The sequence below is a fragment of the Orcinus orca genome, chromosome 18 (assembly GCF_937001465.1).
Source record: "Orcinus orca chromosome 18, mOrcOrc1.1, whole genome shotgun sequence".
Taxonomy (NCBI): domain Eukaryota; kingdom Metazoa; phylum Chordata; class Mammalia; order Artiodactyla; family Delphinidae; genus Orcinus; species Orcinus orca.
Window position 1 is genome coordinate 10,336,360 of NC_064576.1, and position 23,870 is coordinate 10,360,229.

The following is a 23,870-nucleotide window of genomic DNA, read 5'->3' on the forward strand; positions in this document are numbered from 1 at the left end:
AATAGGAGTAAAAGGTAAAGCAAAAAGGCATCTCAAAACCATGGAAAGCAGGAATTAGAGTAGGTGTCCACTAGAAGGGTGACTGGAGCATACGAGAGCTGAAGTTGAAGTAAACAGAGAGGTTTGCTAATTCCTTCCAATTCTTTAACCCACTCTTGCATAGTTCTAATTTGTACCACTATACTTCGTAACAAACCTAGAAAGCCTGATTCTGTTCTTGCTTGTTCTTGATCTGATTCAAGTCTTATAGAATCCTCACTTATACAAGAATAATTACAAAGTAAGCAAAGAATCACTCAGGTTCAAGTACCTGATCTACCTCTCACCTTGAGTAAGGCTATTTAAACTCTCGAAGTTTTAGTTTCCTCATTTGTGAAATGGTGATTTATTATCACCAGTCTAGTTAGTATGATTGTCATGAGGTACAAATGAAATAATGTTTAACACAATGCCAGGCACTCAAAAAGGTAAATTATTATTGTGCTCATTATTATCCTTTTATATGAGAATAAATACAGAGCAGAAGACAACATGTAATAAACAAACGACAGAAGCTGTACGGCATCCTAAGCCTCAGCACTGACCTACCTACCTAACTTCTAGTTAACATTCTGTAAGAATGCAGCTCCACAAATTTAAGCTTATCGCTATTTCCATCTGGAGGGTGTACCCATCCTATAAGGCAAGAAAGGATCAGCGAACTATGGCTTGCAGGTCAAATCGTAAATAAGGTTTTATTGAAACCCAGCAGTGTTTATATACGGTTGTCTTCATGCTAAACAGTAGAGCCCAGTAGTTGCAACAGAGACCATGTGACCCACAAAGTCTAAGATATTTATTCTCTGGCCCTTTACCAAAAGTCTGCCACATCTGCTGCGAAGTTTTAACAATGCTGATGTTCTGAGCAGATTAATCTCTCTCTCTCTCAACATTTTCTCCACACCTACTACTCATGCAGGAGTTAGATATCACAGGAAGGTACACAAAAGCAAACAGTATGGTACATGCTTTGGGGGAATTTTCAGTAACCAGTTATAGAATAAGAATATTACAAGGCAAAAGGAGACAAAAATAAGAAAATTGTGATCCAGAGAGACTGAATCATTCCTCTAATGTTTAGTACAATATAAGTTACAACAATAATATAGGTAAAACAAAAAATTTTAAATACAGAAGTATATTGTGACAGACTGCAGGTTTCCTCTAAAATTTGCTTTTTATTTTTTCCACAATAGAATTTTAGCTGAACAAAAGACCATCCAGACACAGACTCCATTTCCCCATCTATCTTATAGCTAGACATGGCAAACCAATTCCTAGACAAGAGACTACAGTTAAAGTGATGTATCCGACTCCAGCCCCATTTACATGAAAAAAAGAACTGCCAGAACTTCCTTTCCTTCCCTTTTCCTAAGGGCTTCCTGATACAGCAGGAACTCAGCTTTGGCAATGCAGATGAAGAGGAGCAACAGGGTAAGTGTGGGGATGAGCAGAGGGGGAAGAGACAGATGTGTGTGTATCTCCTGAAATGAGCAGAGGAAACTAACTCACCCCATCAGCATGGACCAGCCAGACCATTAAGGGAGAAGTGAATAAATTTCTATCTTATTTGTACCACTGGATTTAAGAATCTTTGTTACAGCAGTTACCCTGTACCCTAATGTGTACATATGGGGGAGAAGGTCATACTTTTTGATATGACTTCCTATCTCTGCGCCAACAAATGTTAACAAGTTAATACAGCCTTCCAGGTATTTTTCTATGCATCCCTTTGTACTAGATCATACTAGCAACCATATGAAAAATTCTGAGCAACTCTCTTCCTGACTCAGAAGATATTACATGTCTAAAGTTTTATAAAAGCCAATTTTCAATCTATTCAAACTACTTCAAAACATTTAGAGAAAGTTCCAAAATTCAAATTTTAATGCTATTCCTTTAGCTACACAAATATTCCACGGGAGAAGTTATCCTAGACAATGATCTAATAAATATCTTTCACAGCACATGCCCAGGAGAAATGCACAGTTATCCCAACCTTGCTTTGTGGATAATGACTTGGCCCATATTCAATGACTAACATTTTGAAGGACTTTTGTAATTATGTACATTTCTATGAGGAATTACTGAAAGGTATAAAAACTTCTGACTGCATCAATATATCTAACAAATCATTGCAAAAATTTGACATTTGCCTGTATTATAGGTGATATTTTGATAGACAAAAATGAGCAATTAATTAAAAGCAAAGTGTTAGGATGCTTAGAAAGACAAACTAGGTAGGCAAGAATTTAAATAGAATATTCCTTGAAAAGAGTTCAGGCTATAAAAGGGAAATGAATCCCTCTGTCATATGTTTTACAAACAGACAAAACTAAACCACTTTAGAAGAAAAGAGTACAACTTGCCAGAGAGATTTATATGCATAGTAAATGACAGATGTGTTGTTCCAGGAAGAGGAAAGTATTTGTGACTTACACAAACTTTCCTGGCTGGGAAAGAAAATAGAGAAAGATGCAGAAGGACACAAAGATGGGTAATATTAGGGAGGAACTTAAAGTATCTAAGACCTTTCATTGTGGTAAAAAGTAAGTGGATACCACCAGGTATTTCTATGAAGAGGATTGAAAGGACACCATGGCCAAAACGTATGAGCAAAGAGAACGGTGCACCGGAAAAGTCAAACAGGGGCATTCAGGGTCTGACAGCCATGCAAATATTTCACTTTACCTTGAGAGCACCCAGAGTGGTTGAAACCGGGTAGGCATGACTAGATTTGTGCGTTCCAGGAATCTCTGGCTGCTACTGCAAAAGGGATTGGGAAGAGTCAAGACCGAAGATGGAAAGAAGCAAGCTGACAACTGCAGGAGACAAGCTGAAAATGGTCAGGCCTCAGACCACAGCTAGGGAGTGGACAATACAGAAGGAGAAAAGCAGCCAGAGTTGAAAGATATTTGGGAGGCAAACAGGGCTTGGTGATTCAGTGGACATAAGGATGGGGGAGATGAGTCAAGTGTCAACACCCGAACTTCTGGCTCTGCAACAACACTGAAAATAGTATTTACAGAAAAGGAAAAGGTTGAAAGGAAAAAACCTGATGCATCTTTTGCAAGTTAAATTAGAGATGCCTGTGAGATGAGACTGATAATGTCTAAATGATTAGAGTTCAGACTAGCATGCAGATTAGAATGTGTATACATCAGAATATAGGGGTCATGGAGGTGGACATTCACATGAAAAAATCCAGAACAGAATGTGAAACACAGAAATGCAAGACAAATCCAGCAATGTGTGAATTATCTGTATATAATAACTGAAGTTTTGGAAAAAAATAAGATCCTAAAGGAGAGACTGGAGAGGATGAATGTTAGAAGATCAAGGTGTGGCTACAACTTTATTTCCAAAATACAATGTTCTTATGTACAAATTAACGATTCAGAATGTTTCAATTTATAAGCTTTTTTGCATAAACAGTAAATAACTTAGAAAGGCACTCTAACCCTCAGAATTTCTGTCCTTTCTTCCTCCAGTTAAATAAAAATAATACTGTTCTCTTTACGTGCACCATATTCTGTATTTAAACTCTACTGGCTTTCCTGTTACAGCCTAATGCTGGTATAAATTACCTTGCTCTCTGTGTGGCCAATGCCAGAATAGCTGGCATCAGACTCTGTCTTCAGTAAAATACAACATACCTTTCAGAAATAGTTAATGATAATTTGAACAAAAATAAGATTATTTTCTGATGCCAGTGATCAATTCATGACCATGACATCCAAAAAATTTAAATGCATGCAGTTTTACAGGATAAATGATGTTCTACTTTAATTCCATATTCAAAGTTGAAAAAGAGGTGATTTTAGAAAATGTAACTCAAAAGAATCATAAGCAAATATTAATTTACATTTTGGACATCAAAGAACAGAGCTGCTCAAGCACACAAACGAAGCATGGACTTTTAAAAATCTTTCTACTTGAATAGTAAATACAGCATGAAAATATAGGCTTTTACCTTGCTAAATAGTGTTTCAGGAATAAAATTAATACATAAGAGCATTTTCCCTTTAACGTTCTCTGAGTAAAATATTACATATTACTATGCAATATTATATATTACTAGTCATTATCTATTATTCTTTCCTAAGGATCGTAAGGTAAAACAATAGCTAATGGCAGACAACCAAAATCTAGATCCCTCAACTGACTGCTCCAAAAACTACTAAATATTAATTAATTCTAAAGCCAAATAAGGGAATAATCAAAAATTATTTTATATCTAAAAGCTCAAAAGATCAGATAAATGATAAAAAGCATTGAACTAAGCTATCCTACATATCTGAAAGTTACCATTTTGTATTTAGTTTACTTTCCATGTTTCAGTTAAGACAATGCTATTATATAAACTGATCTTGTTCAAACAATAAGCAGATAGTAGAGGTACTCTCAGGCTTAGTTTATAACTTTTACGATATTATTAATCACATACTCATAAAAATTATGACTCTGAGATTTGGACTGGGAATTGAGGATGACCTCTGCCAAAGTTCATGAGGTCCCATCTGTATGGGAAATCACGACCAGGCCACAGAAGAGAGGACCCCTAGGAGCAGCTTTCTCCTGACTGCCTGCTGGTTCCAAAACACTGGCCAGACATTAGCTGCACACACTGCCAGGATCAAACAGAGGCCAAAAGCCACTGCGTATTTCATGGGGACTCAGAAATTAACTTTAACCAAATTACATTTTTGCTCTAAAGAATCTTTATCTTAACAAAAGCTCACAATCAGCTCGGGAAAAAAGAAAAAATCATTTGAACAACTAAACAGTTATCAAACTAAACAGTAAACTGTCCACTTTCTGTTCTTCATAAAACAATTTTTTAACCCCTCTATCCTTTAGAATTAGTCAGATGAATGATATTTAACTACAAATCACAAATGCTTCTCTGTTTTTATTCCTTGAATGTTAGCTTTGGGAGGAGGGGAGCACGCGCTCCTCTTCACTTATTTTTTTAAAACTTTTCATTTTGGAGTATTTTCAGAATTATAGAAAATTCACAAAAATAGTACAAAGAGTTACTGTATGTCCTTTACCCAGATTCTCCAAATGTTATTATCTGACCACATTTACTTGCTTTGTCATTCATTGTCTCTTTCTCTCTCTTTTTATGTATACACACACACAATTTTTTTCTTAAACATTTGAAGGTAAATTGCAGATAAGATGTACTTTACCTCTAAATACTTCAGTGTACATATCCTAAAACCAAGTAGAGTCTCTTCTGTAATCACAATACAATGACCAGATCAAAAAATTAACACTGATAGTAGTATCATTATCTAGTCTACAGACCTTATTCAAATTTCACCAGTTGTCCTATTTATGACCTTTACTACAAAAGGAAAACTTTTTTTCTGGTCCAGGAACTAATCCAGGATCACACGTTGCATTTAGTTGTCATGTGTCCTTAGTTTCCTTTGATGTAGATAAATTGATCCTTTTTTTTGTTTTTTGACCTTTTCAAGAGTACAACCCATTTATATTGTACACTTTTTTTCAGTTTGGTTTGTCTGTTTCCTCGTGATTATATCCATGTTACATATTTTTTGGCAAGAATATCACAGAAAGAATGTGTACTTTTCAGTGCATCATATCAAGAGGTGCATGATACTGATTTGTCCCATTACCAGTGACATTAATTTTAATCATTTGGGTAGGTTGCTAGGTTTCTCCATTTTAAAGGTACTATTTGTCCCATTGTAATTAATTAGTTATCACCTGAGGTGATATTATGAAACTAAGCAAATACCTGTCTCTCATCATACTTTCATCCACTAATTTTAGCATCAATCATTCATTGATGATTCTTACCCAAACAATTTGGTGTTTGCCAAGTACTGATTTTTCTACACTTGTTAGTTTAAAATCTACTGTAAGGGAGAGCTGTGAGCTCCACCCTCATCTATCTTTCTTACCTATCTGTATCAGTATAAACTCATGGACTTATATTTTATTTCATGGCTTTTAATCTATTGCTAGCATTATTCATTTTGTTGCTGAGGTCTTTCCCAGATTGGCCAGCGGAAGCCCCTGAAAGCTGGTTCCTGTGTCTTTTTGACACATCACCATTTTTTGAACACTTGATTACATCCTTATATAATATCTTTCAGGCTCATCTTATACTCTTCCTGAAAGGAGCCATTTTGTCAAGGAGTGCAGGTTCCATTTATGGGGGGATGGTATTCAGAAAACAAGACCTGGGTGCTTGGTGTGCTCCTTGCTCTGGGTGTCAGTGCTGCTATGACCTCTCAGCAGGACAGCAGTTCTCAATCATTTGGCATGACTGTCCCCTCAGGGGACATACGGCAATGTCTGGAAGTATGTGCTTGTCACAACTGAGGCGATGCTGCTGTCATTTACTGGGTAGAGGCCAAGGGTATTGCTAAACACCCTACAATGTACAGGACAGGACAGCACTCCCCGCAACAAAGGTGTTCTACCCCAGACGTCAGTGGTGCTGCAACTGAGAAATCCTCAGCTAGAGGGCATGTGTATGTATGTACACACACACAATTACAAATGCGGTAACATATAGTTATATATTTATCTTTCAATCTAGGTTAAGAAGTATGAATTCACACTGAACTTCCAATTCAACACCATGGGGTTCATTCCACACTTTTCCATTCCCATACCTGTAACTCCTTTCTCTGACAGTGAGAAACTCGGCTCTTCTTATCCACCATACATGTGTTTATTTCCTCAGTCCCAGAATATACATAAACTGGTTTCAGAACTGCTAACCGATGAACTAGGAAAAACAAACCTACTAACTAGAGTTTAATATTTGTTTATACATATTTTATCTCTGCCTTGAGGGTATCCAGTAAAAATACTATTAAAAGTTATTTAGATTAGCTTTTTTTGTCCCCCTCCTTCAGCATGATTGTATTATTCATACAGTCCCGTCCATCTGTTTGTATTCCATTTTGAGTTTTTTCCACCAGAACATTAATGATTTTATTTATTTTAAAATATTAAAATGGATCTAAAAGTCAGAAATATACAAAAATGTATAATCAAAGAAGTCTTTCCCTTTCAGCCCATGTACTGCTTCCCATCCCCCAATCACTTCCACCAGATCATCCCTCCACCTCCTACGGGTATGTCATCTCATTAGTTCTGGTCTTGTGTACATGTGTGTGCTTCCAAAAATGAGCAGATACATGTATATATTCTTATTTCTCCTAGTTGTCTGCCAATATCTATTTTCCTTTCCTTCCTTTAATAAGAGAAATGCTACACTCTACCTGAGGATATGGCCACCTTGTATCAACTACATCTCCCATTTTCCGAGCATCTAGGTATGACCACCTAGACTAACCACCAATAGGACAAGAGCAGAAATAAAGGGTGCTTTCTAGGTTATGCCCTGTAAAACAGTGAGCGTGAACTCCCCTGTCCCTGCTCTCTTCCTGCTGAGGCTGGATGATGGGCATGAAAGCAGCCACTTTGGGCCCCAAAATGAAAACCATCTGCTGTGAATGTGTGAGTCACCCTACTGGCCGTTGACAACCCCTTTCCCAACTGTTACATCGAAGAGAAATTAAACTGTGTCTTTCTTAGGTCACTGTATTTTTGATTCTCACTGTCACAACTGCTTAGACTAGCTTAACCATGAAAGGTCTTCAGGTGGAAAGAAGACAGTGCATACCAGTAAATGAAGACAACAGTCAAGCAGGAAAAAAGGGGGCCTGAGAGAAAGTGGTATAAATCAGACTGCAGAGTCCATGCAGAGGCAATGGGAGGACACTAAAGCAGGGAAGTGATCACTGGCTTTGTACTTTAGAAAGATTATTCTGTGCATACTGAAGAATGGATTGATGCGGTGAAGAGTACTTGTAGAGAACCCAATCAGGAAGCTACTGCACTCATCCATGATATAGATAGTGTTGGCTTGGGACTACAGGGCCAGAGGAAAATAAACAGACTCAAAAGTTAACTAGATGAAGTGTACAGACCCAGCCCCCTCAGAATGCCTTTGAGACCACTTTTCTGAGCCCAAGTGCTCACTGCCGTTACTTCAGGGACTCTACATCCATTACAGGAAGTACAAGCTTCCCTGCCCATCCTCGGAACCTCATATAACTCAACTACCTCCTCCCTCCCCAAACACCTGCTCCCTCTTTTCCAGGCCTTTCCACAATACCTTCTGAGAGCACGCTCCATGATCAGTTGGGTCTACCACAGAGCCGGCATCTTCATGGGACATTCCACTCACCTCCTTCCCTCAACTGAAATACTCAACGTCCTCAAGGACCTCACTTCTCCAGCAACCCTCACTGCCACTTACAAAACATTACCTCTTCTAATCCTTGGAAAAACTTCCGTTTCCTTGAGGTTTATTTTCTCTGGTCAGGAAAACCTTCTCCAGTTCTCTGTCATCTATCAACATCCTTGCCACAGTGCAATACTCTCTAAAGAATTTATGTTACCCAACTCATGACCTTCCCTCTGCTCCTAACTCATACCACCCATGTGGATGATCCACACAACATTATCTCGGCTCCGTTCTTAGGATCTCATGTCAAATAATCTGTTCTTCCATTTTAGCCACCTGGTCCCATAATCACACCCTGAAATCACCTAGTGTTCAGTAACTGCACCACTTTCAAAATCACCAATTCAAAATACATCACTTTCCAACGGCAATCCCCATCTTTCCAGCTTATTTCCCAAGTGCCTTCTCTGGGCCAATACTGAAACTTTCAATCTAGAATGTAAGACATTCTACATGTCAACTGCCCCTGACTCTTCTGAAGAGTTAATGTTAAGACATACAAAGAGGGCAAGAAAATAAAGAGACATAACCAATATAAACTTTGATTGGACCATGCTGGGGCTAAAAAGCAGGTAAAAAACACACTGTGGGGAACAATTGAGGAAATTCCAATATGGACAGTACATTAGATGAGATTGCTGCTAATTTCCTTTGGTGAGATAATGGTATTGTGGTTTTGGAGGAACATAATCTTACCCTTAAGATGCATTCTGAAGCATTTAGGAGTGATATGTCATAACGTCTGAAACTTTCTGTCAAATAGTTCAGGGGAAAAAACAGGAGAGAAGGGTGAAGGGGAGGGAGAAGACAAAGAAAGGAAGAGATGGAGTAAAAAAGCAAATGTAGAAAAGTTTAACAATTCATCTAGATGAAGCGTGTACCAATGTGCAAAGTACTATCCATTCATCTTTTCTCTAGGTTTGAAAATGCCTAAAATTTAAAAGTCTGGGGGCTATGTATCAAGAACCACCTCCCTCTTTTGAGCTAAAAAAATATATATATATTTCAATATGATGTGTATATATCCACGTCTTTCTCTGTGCTCATCCAAACATAACTAAAAATATTTTAGGACAAGAAGGTTTTAACTAAAAGCTTGCATTACTCTCCAAACTGCTTTTCTACTTTAATAATACATACAGACATGACTTCAAGTCACAGCTGCACAGTATTTTATAATGAAGATATGTCCATTTGGTGGACACTGCGGCTGGTCAGAATTTTGGCTACTACAAACAAGGCTGCTGTAAATGTCCTTGTAAACAGCATCTCACAATTCAGTCTTTTAACACTATAGGGTAGATTCCCAAAAACTGAACAGCTAGGTGAGAGGACATGTACTTTTAACACTTAGTGCCAGTTTATTTTCCCAGAAGACAGCAGTAAGTCATACTTCAGAGATGCCTGAGTGTGCCCATCACCTTTACTTCACCAACATGGTAAGTTACCAGTCTTTTTAAAAATACTGCTCCTCTGAGGAGTCGTTTTAAGGAAGCACAAGTAAAATATTCTCAAAAGAGTCACCTATGAGTCCTAAAGCAGTACTCACATTACTTTCAAAGGACAAAAAGGGAGAGGTGTGAAAAGAAAGATACCCTCTCCACCTCTGAATTCCCACTCTACTTTTTCACTCCACTATTATGGCACCTATGAATTTATATTACACTTATCTTATGTATTTTCCATACCAAGTATACTAGAAACTCTTTGAAATAAAGATAGTATCTCTCACTTATTCATTCACTCATTCAACAAATATTTATTAATCACCTACCATGTATCAGGAACTGCTAAGCACCAGTAATACACAAATAAACAAGATAAACACCATCACTGCCCTCATGTACCTAATACTCTTATGGGATAATCCAACATTTAGCAATTAATTCAACAACTAATGCTTTAATTACAGTTATGGTAAATGCTTTGAATAAGGCAGTAGAACGGGGGGCAATGAAAGCATATAACTCAGCACACAGTACTGGGAATGGCCTAAAATGGGCTTTCAATATGGCTTATCCACGGTTTAATAAATTACACATAACACCAACTGATAATGATTTATGACATACGGTTTTTAAACCTGTGGTTTTGCAACTGTAATGAGAGAGGGAGAAAAGAAGATGGGAACTAAGGTTACTGAACTCTACAAGGCAGTACTGTTGCCAAGCCCTTCTACATACCGAACCTCATTTAATCCTCACCATTAATTTATAAGGCAGAGACTCGCACTCTATCTCTTAAATGTGGAGTGTGAGATTCAGAGACACATAGTTACTAAATGGCATCCAGGACAGGATATGAATCCAGGCCTGTCTGATTTCTTTCTATTCTATCACAGTAAATCAAAGGTAGAAATTTCAGACCAAGCCTGGAAAAATCTATCTGCACAGTAAAATATGTCTTGCTTTACACGTGATATATTTAAAGTTAGGAGAATAATAGCAAGCCTACTTTGTATTTAAGTCACTGAATTAAAAAATATAGTAACTTGTGTACTTATACATAAAGTATAATAAGTAAATTAGTGGAAAACATGTTCATTTAAAAATATATATATATGGGGCTTCCCTGGTGGCACAGTGGTTGAGAGTCTGCCTGCCGATGCAGGGGACATGGGTTCGTGCCCCAGTCCGGGAAGATCCCACATGCTGTGGAGCGGCTAGGCCCGTGAGCCATGGCCACTGAGCCTGCACATCTGGAGCCTGTGCTCTGCAATGGGAGAGGACACAACAGTGAGAGGCCCGCGTATCGCAAAAAAAAAAAAAGAAGGTGTATTCTGTAAATATAAAAGAATATTCCTTTCAGAAGCCAGACACAGTAGAAGAAAAACTTTTAGGTGGGACCAATGCTAATTTAATATTTTGACAAACTGCCCATATGCCATGCCACTATGTTATACCAAATCAAAGTTTAATAGAGATATGACACGACAAAATATTCTTACTCAGATTGACTATCTCAGATTCATGAATTTACCATTCAAGCTCATTAAAATGAAACCTAAATTAACCACCAACTAATAATTCAACAACCACAATAAAAAATTCAATGATAGGGTGGGGGCAGCAGGGGGAACATATAGAAAACTCTTACAAATACTTTAAAAGCCTCTGGGAATAATCTTGCCAAGTGCCTTGTTTATGTCTACGTACGTATGTATAGTTAAGCACGCACACACACACACACACCCGAATTAAATGTGTGTTCCAAACACGCACAAGAATAATTTTGTGGCAATATTATTTCCGTAGGGCAATAAACCTCTCAAGGCCTACTTAACCAATGTACAGCTAAAATATGCATCTGCTGCTTATGGTAGAACACAGCAGAGTTATAAAACCAGAAAATACTCTACCGTTAAGGCTAAAAAGGAGCTAGAGAAATAGCCAGAAAGAATGTGAAGGGAAATTTTCAAATTCTAAGAGGCTCTGGATGTTAATGGTACTTCTTAAAATTACACCTAGGTTCACTTGAAAGCTTTCCTTTCGTGGATGGAGGTGAATCACTAGCACATGAGATTAGATACAATCACCATCACTAATTAACAGATGGGAAGAAAAGAGGGTGACAGTAAAAGGGAAGGGAGGGAAGAAAGTTCTCCTGACCTAACAAAAGAAAAGCTGGAAGAGAAAACATGACGACAAGTGAGGATTGCATGACTTATCTACCAACAGATGAAAATTAGCAGGGCAAGGTAGATGTGTAAAAATAGAGTCACTAAATTGTCCTGAGCCGCTATCGTCCAAACTGTTCACTGCACAAAGGAAGTTGGTCAAAGGGGCAAAGTAAGGGTTTGACATGCTCCATTGCTAAGCTGGGCTCCCTGTCTCAGGGCTGGAGACATCCAGAGAACAGAGCACTTTTTCTAATTCACACGAAGTTGCAGTCACTTGTCAAGACTTTCAACCTATGGGCTGTATCCACTCAAAAGCAGGCTTTTTGAAATTGCAGAATAGCTCCACGTGGGCTTGAAACAGGCTGGGTAGTCATACTCCACCACCGTCCCACCTTTCAGCCTCCAAAATATAGCCTCTCAGCCTCACTGCTATATTTAGTGAGCCAGAAAAGAGCCAAACTATACAGCCAGTCTTTCTTACGGGTGTTCTTAGACCCACAGTATTCATTCACAATTCAAAGTGAACTTATATTTCACACTTTAAATTTGATATTAAACTCCATTATTCTGAAGCTGATGTTAATTTATGTTGGGCTAAAGTAAAATGATATTTTCATTACTAATGAAAGTTGCTAATAAAATTTATACTGTAATTCACTCCTTAAGGGAAATAAGTATAACTTTAATTATTTAAATTTAATGGCTCCTCCTAATACCAATATCACTACACACCCTAAAGGCTTGTAGGATCACACTTTGTTACACATTAGAATTATCCTGTATGTACGTGAGGTAAGAGAATTGCATTTGCTAGAAAATATTTTATAGTTTGCTCTAATTCAAAGAAGCAAAGAGCCATTCCCTCTACTCTCAAAGTAGTCAAATGTGGGTCACTATGGTTTAAATCTCCATACATTTTTAAGTTTCAAACTTCAAAACTATACAAAAACACAAAGACAATAATATAGCAAATTGGCTGTCAAGCTGCACTAGACAATAAAAGACTCCAGAATGAAGAGTCTATAAAATACTAAATGCGCATCCAGGAAAAGTCATCAATCATAAGTTTAATTAAATAACTTAATTTCAGATGTATATGGAAAGTATATGATTGCTACAGAAAATTAAATACCTATTCTTAATTAGTATGTCAGTTTAATTCAAGCTTTTATTTCTATTTAAACGCATAGTAAGCAAATGTTCTATCGAATTCTCTAATAAATCTTCAAGCTGTTTTCTAGACCTGGACTCAAGGTATAATAACATAACCTCAAATGTTTGTTTTTACCTCGAATAACATAATTATCCAGTGCATCTTCCATTCTTTTCAGTGCTTCCCTTCTATCAGAACCATATGTGATTAACTAAAAGCAAGCAAACAAACAAAGCAGTTTATATAGATATAGATCTATCTATCTGTAAGTCAAACATTTCATCCTAGTAAAAATTAAAATATTTCATAACAAATTTCCAGAAAAATATTTTGAAATTTCAGTGGTTCAGTTTTTAGTACAAACTACGTCAATTAAGATTTTTTAAGTAAACAAATATTAGAATCAAGCTATTTCAGACTTTTCTCCGAGATTTCACTATCACAGAAAAGAGCTATTTGAGGTAAACCAAAATGTAACAAAAACAAGCATATAAAAATTTAAGACGAAAGATATCAAAATTGTGAACATTTAGGATGGGATATAAACATCTGGGATAGTGGAGGATTAGGCAAGATTTGTTTTTTCTCTCCCTTCAAGTATGACGCCCTGAATAGCTAATTTTACACATAATATAGCCCAGAAGCAAAGGGTTCTTATATTGGAAAAACAGAAAGATCTTACTGTTCTATATGATTTTGTGCCTATTTATATGTGTTAGACCTTTTATAAATTAGCAATAAGAACTATTCGTAAAATATTTTTCTGGTTACTATGTTAGTCAATCTATAGTTTCCAATTTTTTGGTACATTTAATTAGCTGTTCAATAACAAGCCAGGTTGAAAATTAATTTGCAGACCATTTTTCTGAACAGAAATGTATTCATCTAAAAATGGAACCCTATATCTATAATATTTTATTGTATTTTTTATTTTTTAATTAAATAGTATTTCTCTAACAAACAAAATACCTAAAGTTCACTTTAACAACATTAGTATAAAAACTTAAGTGAAAAAAGAAAAATGAAGAAGTGGGTTGTTTACTACAACTACATAAAAAAGTACACTTGGAAGAAAGAAAAATCTTAAGACATAGGAGTTGGGAATTCCCTGGTGGTCCAGTGGTTAGGACTCCAAGCTTTCACTGCTGGGGCCCGGGTTCAGTCCCTAGTCAGGAAACCTAAGATCCCGCAAGCCACTCGTCATGGTCAAAAAAAAAAAAAAAAGAAAGAAAAGTTAAAAGAAATAGGGGTTTTAGTAAAGAAGTCATCCTTCAATACAGGTCTATCACTTTAGAAAAAATAGGATATTCTAAATAAAATCCAGTTTCAACCACTATAGTAAGAATTTTACACTTTATAAGATCATAAGATTTGAAAATGTCAAAAGATCTAAAATTTTAAGTAGAACTGGTTAATATATTCTGGAAAGTCAAATTTCAAAAAGGGAGCAAAAAGACATCTTATAGTCTTACACAAAATTTAATTATCTTAAATCTACATAAGTAATTAGTAATTCATAAAAACTGAAGAGAAAAGGTGAAAAGTCCTTTAACAAACACAGCCTATCACCTCAACTCCTTGACATCACCTGCATTCATACTTTCATCTTGGACAATGTTCACTGGCCAGAAAGCAACGTAACTCCTCCCTGCAGTGGACTGGGTTGGTGCCACTGGTTAGCTAAGCTTGTTACTGTGGCGACTGGGGTGATGGGGTGATGGGGTGATTTCACTGGGGAGGAGGGAGTGTTGCCAACTAACATAATGTTGAAATTTCTCTTAAGAGAAAGAAAAGCTGCTCAGTTTTCACTTTTCCATCAGTGGCCATCATTATTTGTTTAATTATAGCACATGATTCAGATAAAGTACCCATTCCAGACTTTTTCTTTTCCCAGACTTTTAAATTATATATGTCCATTGTCTCTTCAGAAGAAAACTGAAAGAAATCATTAAGAAGTCGAACTAACTTTTGAAATCATTGGATCATAATAAATGCTAATATCACTTCCTGGTTGGATGCCACTATCAACCCGGACCTGGGAGGAAGAAAGAAAAGAAAAGAAAGTTCATATTGTGAAGCTATCTTTCTAACAACAAATTTAATTTCCATGAAGCAGATGGATAATTTCAATCTCAAATAACATTTCAGCTCCCAGTAAGTAGAATAACAATCTAAAAATATAGAGAGACCAAACTATCTTGATCTATTATTATACAGTACAACACATATTTTTTTGTTCTCCCACTAAACAAAGGAACTAAGAAAGAGCAAAAAAAACCCCAAACAAACAAACAAAACTTTATACATCACTTTCGTGGGATGTGTTTGTAGCTATTTGATGGTGCCTTCCAACTGAAGGAGAGCATGAACGATGCTCCTTCTAATCACACTCCCCACTCTACTCTTCCGAGAGTTCCAATGCGGACCCCAGTCAAGCCATGCAGCAGGACTCGGGAGCTCTGCTCATCAGCTCCATAGGAACACTGGTCCTGTGGCTTTCATGTCTGTAACACTTTCCTTTTTTGCCTCACCCTCTCAACTGAAAATGTGGGGTTTTTTTCTGTTACTGTTAGTCCCCCGAGACTTTAATGTTTATACAGCTTTTCTCATGGCTTTCCTTTGTAAGGACACAGCCCCAATTAGAGTTCTGATTTTGTGATTTTCACGGGGGAAAAAAAAATAGCACAAGTTCAAAATATTCTTTTGAAGAACCTGATTGCTGTTAACCAGCCAACAAGTTAGTTAGTACATCACTGATTCTTGTTTTCATCTCCCTGTTTGATACCAGCAGTAAGGCACAGAGGTTAGCCATGTAAAACTTTAAAATGAGCAGTTGCTGAGGATGAAATATTTGTTAAATTATTGTGCTTAAGTTTTGGAATCTGAAGTATTTAAAAGCTAATCAAAATAGTTAAGATAGTCCAGCATGTCCTAGGGGGTTTGAGGATAGAAGAATTTAATGGAAGCTGCTAGAACAGCAGGACTTTGATGCCCAACATGGTAAAGGGGTGGGAAGAGAAGAGCAAAGCTCACATAGCTCTTCACCTGTGGGAAGAAGCCTTCCTAATAAACAGCAGCTCATCTGTCTGCAGCAAGGCAGAAAAAGGTCAACACAGCGGCTGTTAGGCCTTTAATATTTTAATTTAGGCAATTATCAAGGGACCACATGTAGAACCTCTTGTCTAGGATATCCACATGAGGGTTCGATGATGGCTTTATTATACGATGACATCAAAAGATTAGCCACAGTTTCATTCTCTTAAAAAAAAAATCATACTACTGTTATTCTCTTTGTAAGGTTTTAGAAGATAACACTGTCACATACCCAGAATGCTTTCATTTCTGTATTTGCAAATAACTCATGAAAAAATATGGATATTTATATTTGCATTCATATTCATATATGAAAATCTTCATTCTAAATGAAAATCATTCGGTGTACTTAAAACACATATTTGGCTTTCTATTTTCTGAAAACACACTTCAGGACATCAACTGAAGTTCTATGAAATTCACAGTGTTTATAAAATCTAGAAAAGAATTAATGGGGCAGCTGTGAAAGCAATATCATAATCTACCTCCTAGATACATTTAAATTGCCCCAAAATGACAACTGGTGATCAAGTTACATAACAGAAAAGACATCTCTGAACTTGCATTTTTTTAATTGTAGTAGCAAAAAGTTAAAGAGCTAATTTTACCAGCATGTATTATTTAAAACCATAGCATGCTTGCTAAAGCTGTGTTTAAAACTGAGATTGGTACAAGTTCTAAAACTTCTGACTTAAAACATATGCTACTATTTGCTACATAAACTGCTACAAAGCTAGTGTGGAACTTTGATGTTCAACCCACTAGTAAAATAACAGACAATAAAGAATATTTTTTTACATTCTCCTATAGTAACTTAAAACTTTAGTTACCTTGAATAACACCACCCTAAAAGTTAAGGGCTCTTAGATATAACTATGTCTTTGTTATTTAATAAAATTATCATCACAGAAGGTATGTCATTTTAATTTAAAAATATATACGGTAAAATAAAGATGTATTAAATATAATCAACACATATCTTTGTATAAGCAAATCAACATTTCCAATTTAAAACTAACAAAGCATGAAAAACTGACTTACAATTTACTGTCTATGCAGCTTTTTCCAAATGATAATCAGAATTCAAAAAAATGTCTAACAAATGAATTAAAATTAAGTCTCCATTCCTCCACTGAAACAAAGCCTATACCAAAACATGTATTTTAGCTTTTGCACTAAAAGCTTTAAGAATAAAGTGGAATTGTAACCAAATTTCTAAGCAGAAAAAAAATTGCAGTCTGAAAATAACAAATTTACAAAATACAGTGATCAAAGATAAGAAAATCTTCATCTTTGCCACATAAGCTAATAGGAGGCTTAGAGAAGAATGTGAAAAACACAAACCAGAAGTTAACTCTGAAGTATGTATTCCTGTGATCAAAAACGGTTAAGAGCTGCAAAGGATCTCCTGAGTTAAAACTAATCTAGTTTAAGAAGGCAAGGAAGAAAAACTACCACCACCACCACCCAAGCACCTGTGTATGAGTCTCAAACCACTGCTCGGAAACCTCGGGCATAATTTAAATGTCTTTCTTCACACAGTGGACCCTGTGAAACTATCAGCCAGCTCCCACCCTTCATTCTTGATTCACCTCTCCCCCTCAGCACAACTCCCAGCCCGCCATGTCTACCTGACAAGTGACAGCCCAATCTGATTAAATGCTTCCAAGGGAGGGGACTCATGGGCCTCCATGACAGGCCAAAAGTGATCACCATGGAGATACATAATTACAGCTGTCAGCGCATCTACTGTCCTGCTGACATCAATTTGATTGCTCCCAGCAATAATGATAGACAAAGCTTAGTGTGCACTCTCCCGCACCCAATCACTTTATCTATTCCTTGGTCCATTTAGCTGACATGCAACATTCACACAAGCAAATAACAGCAGTAAGCAGAACATTTAAGGCATTTTAATTGTTTTTTCTTTCTATGGATGGCTCACAACTGCAAATGTTATTACATAAAGCTCCTGCTGCAGCATTAATTGAAGAAAGATTTGGTGGGACAAAGACTGTAGGGGGTACAGTTTGTCCATTATCACTTGTACTTTCAACAGGTCTCACGTTTGAAAATTGCAAATTGCAAAAACTTGCGAGGGCAAAATGTTTGACATCCTGTTAGCTATTACAACATGGTGAAAACTTCTAACAACTAGAGTAATCATTATGAATTCTTATTTAATACTTTTTTGTTTGATTAAAAAAATGTTTAGATATGTCCCTATGATACTTGTTTTCTCATCTGCTATTTAACGTCACATAATGCCTGTTAAATCTTTACAATTTTTCTTCTGCCTTCAGGCTTTGAACACAGCATGGAGTCTCTGAGCTTAGAAAGGGTCAAGTCCCTTTAGAAAGCACATGGGCAAAAACAATTTAAAAAGTGAAATAAATCATATATCCAATAACATCTTCAAATTTAGAATTCTTCCTGTAATCTTTCACCATCTTCATGCCAGTAATCAAACTGAATGATCATATTCACAGATGGTACAGCCTTGTCATCCACTAGCTAACATAATGTCATATATATATGCACTTATTACCTTGATTAAGATGAAGGGTATGTCCTTGTTCTTTTTATGCAACACAAACTATTTAAAGAACAGCTACTAAACACAGAAGAAGTACAAATACAGTGGACAGTGCTCACTTTTCTTTAACTGGTGTACATAATACGCACTTCTTAAAGTCTTTGACACTTAATAGAAACAGGTACATTTTGTTTTCCTTAATCCATTTAGATTAACGAGCTGATTTTGTGCTTGATTTCTTGACATCTGACTATACAGGGAAGCAGGATTAGATTTACTGAAAAGATTAAATTGTAACACAGAAATGTCATTTCCCATTCTTAGGATTCTATGAATCTTCTTCATTACGATTTTCAGAAGAATTGGGAACACTGTAAACTATCATTTATTTAGAAGTCAGATGTCTCCAGACTTCCCCTGTTAGGTGAATTCTGACTTTCCTGAACATCATACAGTACAAAATATGAAAAAACAAAAAACTGTGATTCCCCATGAATTTCACTTGTCATCCAATTTACACCCTTTGGTGTTGACATGCTTTAACATAAAAGTGTGACATAAATCAAGATTTTTAACCCCTCACTTGATATTACAGCTTAATGACTTACACCAGGTAGATGCAGTGGTTCTTGGTACTGAGACAATCTCCCAATAGACGGTAAACCAAAAGACTTGTAGGGGTCCTGAAAGTTCAAAGGACAGGAAGCACAGTCTTTGAAATATAAATCAGCACAAGTAAGGTTAAATATTTATACAATGAAGAAGCATTTATAGGCCTATTTACCAAATCACAGATTTCAGAATATTACTGTCTTATCCTCACGCTAGACAACTTAGAAATGTATTTAAAAATCAAACAGAACTGTAACCAGAATTTAGCCTGACCCTGATCATACTTTATTGAAATTGGTAAAATTCCAACTTTCTATAAATCTTCTTAGAATGCCTTGGGCAAAAATAAAATAACCTAGGAGCTACATCAAAACATACTCAAGTTCAGAACAACAAATGTAGTGCACTAAAGATATTTGTTTTTCTTACTCTCAAAACAGCTCACATATGGTAAAATTTGAGCATTTTGGTTCTTCAAAGACCTGAAAAGTAACTTTGCATGTGCGACTAGATATATGCTCCATTTGTAAATATCTTAGATCAGAATAAATAGTAAGTTCAGTGTTATAACAATAGGAAAGAAAAGAATACCACTTAAAATATAATATAACCAAGCCATAGATATTTCTCAAGATCCTTAAAAAAATTTCAAAAAAATTCCAGAATTTTTAAACACAGATACTACTAATTTGTTTTTTATTTTACAGATAGGCTTCGATGTCTAAAAGTAAAAGATGGTATAAATGTTTCCTTGCATTTTTGTTTTAACCATTTGAAAAAAAGCATTTTCAGATGCTGACTGCTTTATCTGATTAATTATAATATTAAAGTATTAAACTGAGAGTTTTTCAGTTAAATCCATAATTAAAACTATGAATTGAAGCTTTGCAATTTAAATTTTAGTTGTTATTTTTACATAATCATAAGAGATAAAATTATTAGGGAAAAAACTGTTGGAAAAAATTTAAACACTGAATTAACAACTGATGTGTAACTAAGGTAGCTCTTTAAAACACAAACACACACACACAAACACACACAGAAACAAATGCCCCTTTTCATTTCGAATGTGGTTTGAAAATAAGCAAAAACAAAAACCATGGTCCATTCAAGCACAATATTTAACTAATGCTTTCTTTCTCCTTAAACTGATTAGTAGCTATTCCGCCAACCAGAAAAAAACACATGAAAATTAATTAAACGCAATCCTTTAAAACTATTTTGAGTTACGTTAAAATGATCTAACCTGTTTTTCTGGTTCATTTCTGGATTACATAATCAAATCCTTGACACAAGGTATAAAATCCTAAGTTTACCTTGTTGTTTAGCTATATGTGGTCCCATAACTCAGGACACAACCACCATCCTTCCTCCCAACATCATTCATTTTACCTCGGCATAAACCCGACATTCAACTGCCCAGCCGTTGATGGGAATATCAGCTTGTTTGTGCCTGAGAGGGTAACCCTTGGCAACACGGATCATTTCTTGGACTAGGTCCAGGCCAGTAATGCATTCTGTGACAGGATGCTCAACCTGCAAGGCCAAGATGTGCCAGTCAACAGTTGTAGGAAAAGGTAAATAAACAGAAATAAGCAAGAACAATGTCAATAATTTCTGGGTAAAATGAGGTTAATTATATTTAATATTCAATCATATTTGACTATTTAAAAATATTTTATTTTATTTTTCGGCTGCACTGGGTCTTAGTTGTGGCACGCGGGACCTTCAGTTGGGGCACGCATACTTCTTAGTTGTGGCACACATAGCAGGATCTAGTTCCCAGACCAGGGATCAAATCCGGGCCCTGTGCACTGGGAACGCACTGGATTGGTGGTCTTACCCACTGGACCACCAAGGAAGTCCCCATATTTGACTTTAAAACGATCTAAGAGAATAAAATTAAAGAATCAACACCATATAGTACAAAGCTGGGTAAGAAAAATGACACCCCAAAATTATTTGTAAACTATCTGTACTACTTTTCCCAGTTTTTATTTAGATGTGGTCCAACAACGTTTAACACTTTTAATTTTGAAACTAATTCTTACCTGAAAATTACATATTTAGATACAATCCTCAGTGTGGCTGATAATCAACCTATTCTGCTACACTTAGCATGGCATCTATAGAGGCAGCTTATGATTTTCCAAAGCACTAATCTCTCCTGAGTTTCACCCACTTGCATGCTTTCACTAACCTGTCCTGACAAGCAACCAGACTAGCGTACTCTTACATCAAGGCAGCATAGCAGAAACGAGCAGATGGGTCCTGCAGGTTGTTTTCCCTCCAGACCTATGTGGGGAGTGCTTAGCATGCACAGTAACAAAACTGAGCCAGTGAAATCACTGCTCTCTCAGCAAACTGCTGATAACTACTTTGGATGATGCTGTCATGGGGATCCCTGGCCTTCCACACTACCACACGGGATACACATATACAAAAACATGCAGAGACATACAGGAATACTAACAGACATACACATCCTTATAAATCTGATCGACTGCTTACAAGATCCTAAACTTAACTGAGCTAAAATAAAGCCACTTTGGCACTGGTAAAGAGTAGATAATCTGTCTGTCATGTAAAACCTTGAATACGTTTTGAAAATTTATATTAAACTTTGGCCACATCTGCTGCTTTGATACCAATTTCTTTTCTCATAAAAATTACGCATGTTCTAAATGCACTTCACAATAGTGTCTTTATCATGACATGTCATATTTCATACACTCTGACACGGGAAAAGGTCAATGAACAAACGAACTGTCTTCCCATCTTCAACTACACTAATTGAAGGACAGGACTTAGTCATTATAATAATCTTGAAGCTTATCATAAGCAGACAATGCCATGGTCTTTAAAAAAAAAAAGCTTTGTAAAAATAAACAGATGGGATCCATAATTAGCTCTGTGTGTGTTATGAGTTTGTTTACAGTTTCAACATTTTAAGACATTTTGACATAATTTTAATGACAAATCATCACTAAAATAAGCATCGACCCTTTGTAAAATAAATGTGACACTAAGTAAAGATCTTATTAGATAGTTGAGAATATATCAATATATTTTTGGAAGCAAACTATGATTTTGAGAGAAACAAGATTTTTAAATTTATTTATTTAATTTTTTCGCTGCATTGCAGCGAGCAGGGGCTACTCTTCGTTGCGGTGTGCGGGCTTCTCATCGCAGTGGCTTCTCTTGTTGTGGAGCACGGGCTCTAGGTGCACAGGCTACAGTAGTTGTGGCACGCGGGCTCAGTAGTTGTGGCTCGCAGGCTCTAGAGCACAGGCTCCGTAGCTGTGGTGCATGGGCTTAGCTGCTCAGCAGCACGTGGGATCTTCCCAGACCAGGGCTCGAACCCGTGTCCCCTGCATTGGCAGGCAGATTCTTAACCACTGCGCCACCAGGGAAGTCCCAAGAAACAAGATTCTATATGATAAATATAATAAGAAAGGAACGATTGTAAAGCCCCTCTATTAGTGCTAGAAACAAATTTCATGTAAGAAAGCATCTTACCACCATAACTATTCAAGAGCTGAACCTACTATGTGCCCAAGGAATCTATATCAGTACTATCCACATATCTTTGTTAAGTGAGAAAACATTTTTAAAAGCTCAGAGAATGATTTAGTTTCATTCTTCTGCATCTAGTGCCCAGAAAAGTACACACTATATAGTAGACAGATAAATATACATTGAATGAAGGAGCAGCAAATCCAGAGTCACACCTATAGTAAGTGGTAGAGGCAGGGTTGGAATTTATGTCACTCCAGAGGCGATATGACCTTCCTGTTCTTCCTCGTGGAAAAATGTATGTGAAAGAACGTAGTTAACATAAACAGCTATATAATTATGAGCTGCTGTCTTTTACAAAATACATTATTACAAAGTCTAAAGATTTGGTCAGTCAAAAATTCATTGTAAGGCTCTGTTTCACCCTAGAAGACCTCCCTATAATATGTAGGAAAGAAAAGTTTATTAGACCTGTATTGAATAGAATCTAAAAATGGACTGACTTTAATCCAACTTAGAGTTACATAAAAGTAACAACATTTTACAGTCTTAATTAGTGAGCTTCAAGTATTTCAAAATAAAGTAAGTAGATAACTAAAATAATAACTAGCTGCTAAAGGCAAAATCATTAAAGAACTTTTAAAAAAATATCCACTTAGGTTCAAGTATTGTTAAAGTATACAAAATAGTCTGACGTACCTGAATTTTTCAGGTAACAGTAATATGTCTTTTTAAAGTAAAACAATTTTAAACATTTTTGAAAGAAATCTTTCTAAATACATTTTAATAGAACTCTGAAGTTATTTAACAGGATGTGTGAAACATTTCCTTTAGACCCTGTATTATTATTATCATCAGGAATCTTGTAAATGTAACACTGACTAAATAACCGTGTCTATCCCCCATCCCTGAGAATTTAGGCATAATTTCCCTGTGCAAGTTAAACTCAACACTTAAGAGATAAGAGCAGAGGTTACAAAGAGACAAAATGGCTCACAGG

The 23,870-nt window shown here is 36.3% G+C and overlaps 1 protein-coding gene across 10 annotated transcripts in view; it reads right to left on the reverse strand.

Annotated features, from left to right (window-relative positions):
- Positions 1-23,870, reverse strand: part of PCCA (propionyl-CoA carboxylase subunit alpha) — a 385,988-nt gene that overhangs the window by 190,849 nt on the left and 171,269 nt on the right. For all 10 annotated transcript variants that reach the window (XM_033435088.2, XM_049701173.1, XM_049701172.1 and 7 more), the window contains 4 exons: positions 20,747-20,890; positions 19,351-19,425; positions 15,080-15,148; positions 13,249-13,324 (listed from right to left, as the gene is read on the reverse strand). In XM_033435088.2, coding sequence (XP_033290979.1) covers positions 13,249-13,324; positions 15,080-15,148; positions 19,351-19,425; positions 20,747-20,890 — 364 coding nt within the window. The remainder of the gene's footprint in view (positions 1-13,248; positions 13,325-15,079; positions 15,149-19,350; positions 19,426-20,746; positions 20,891-23,870) is intronic.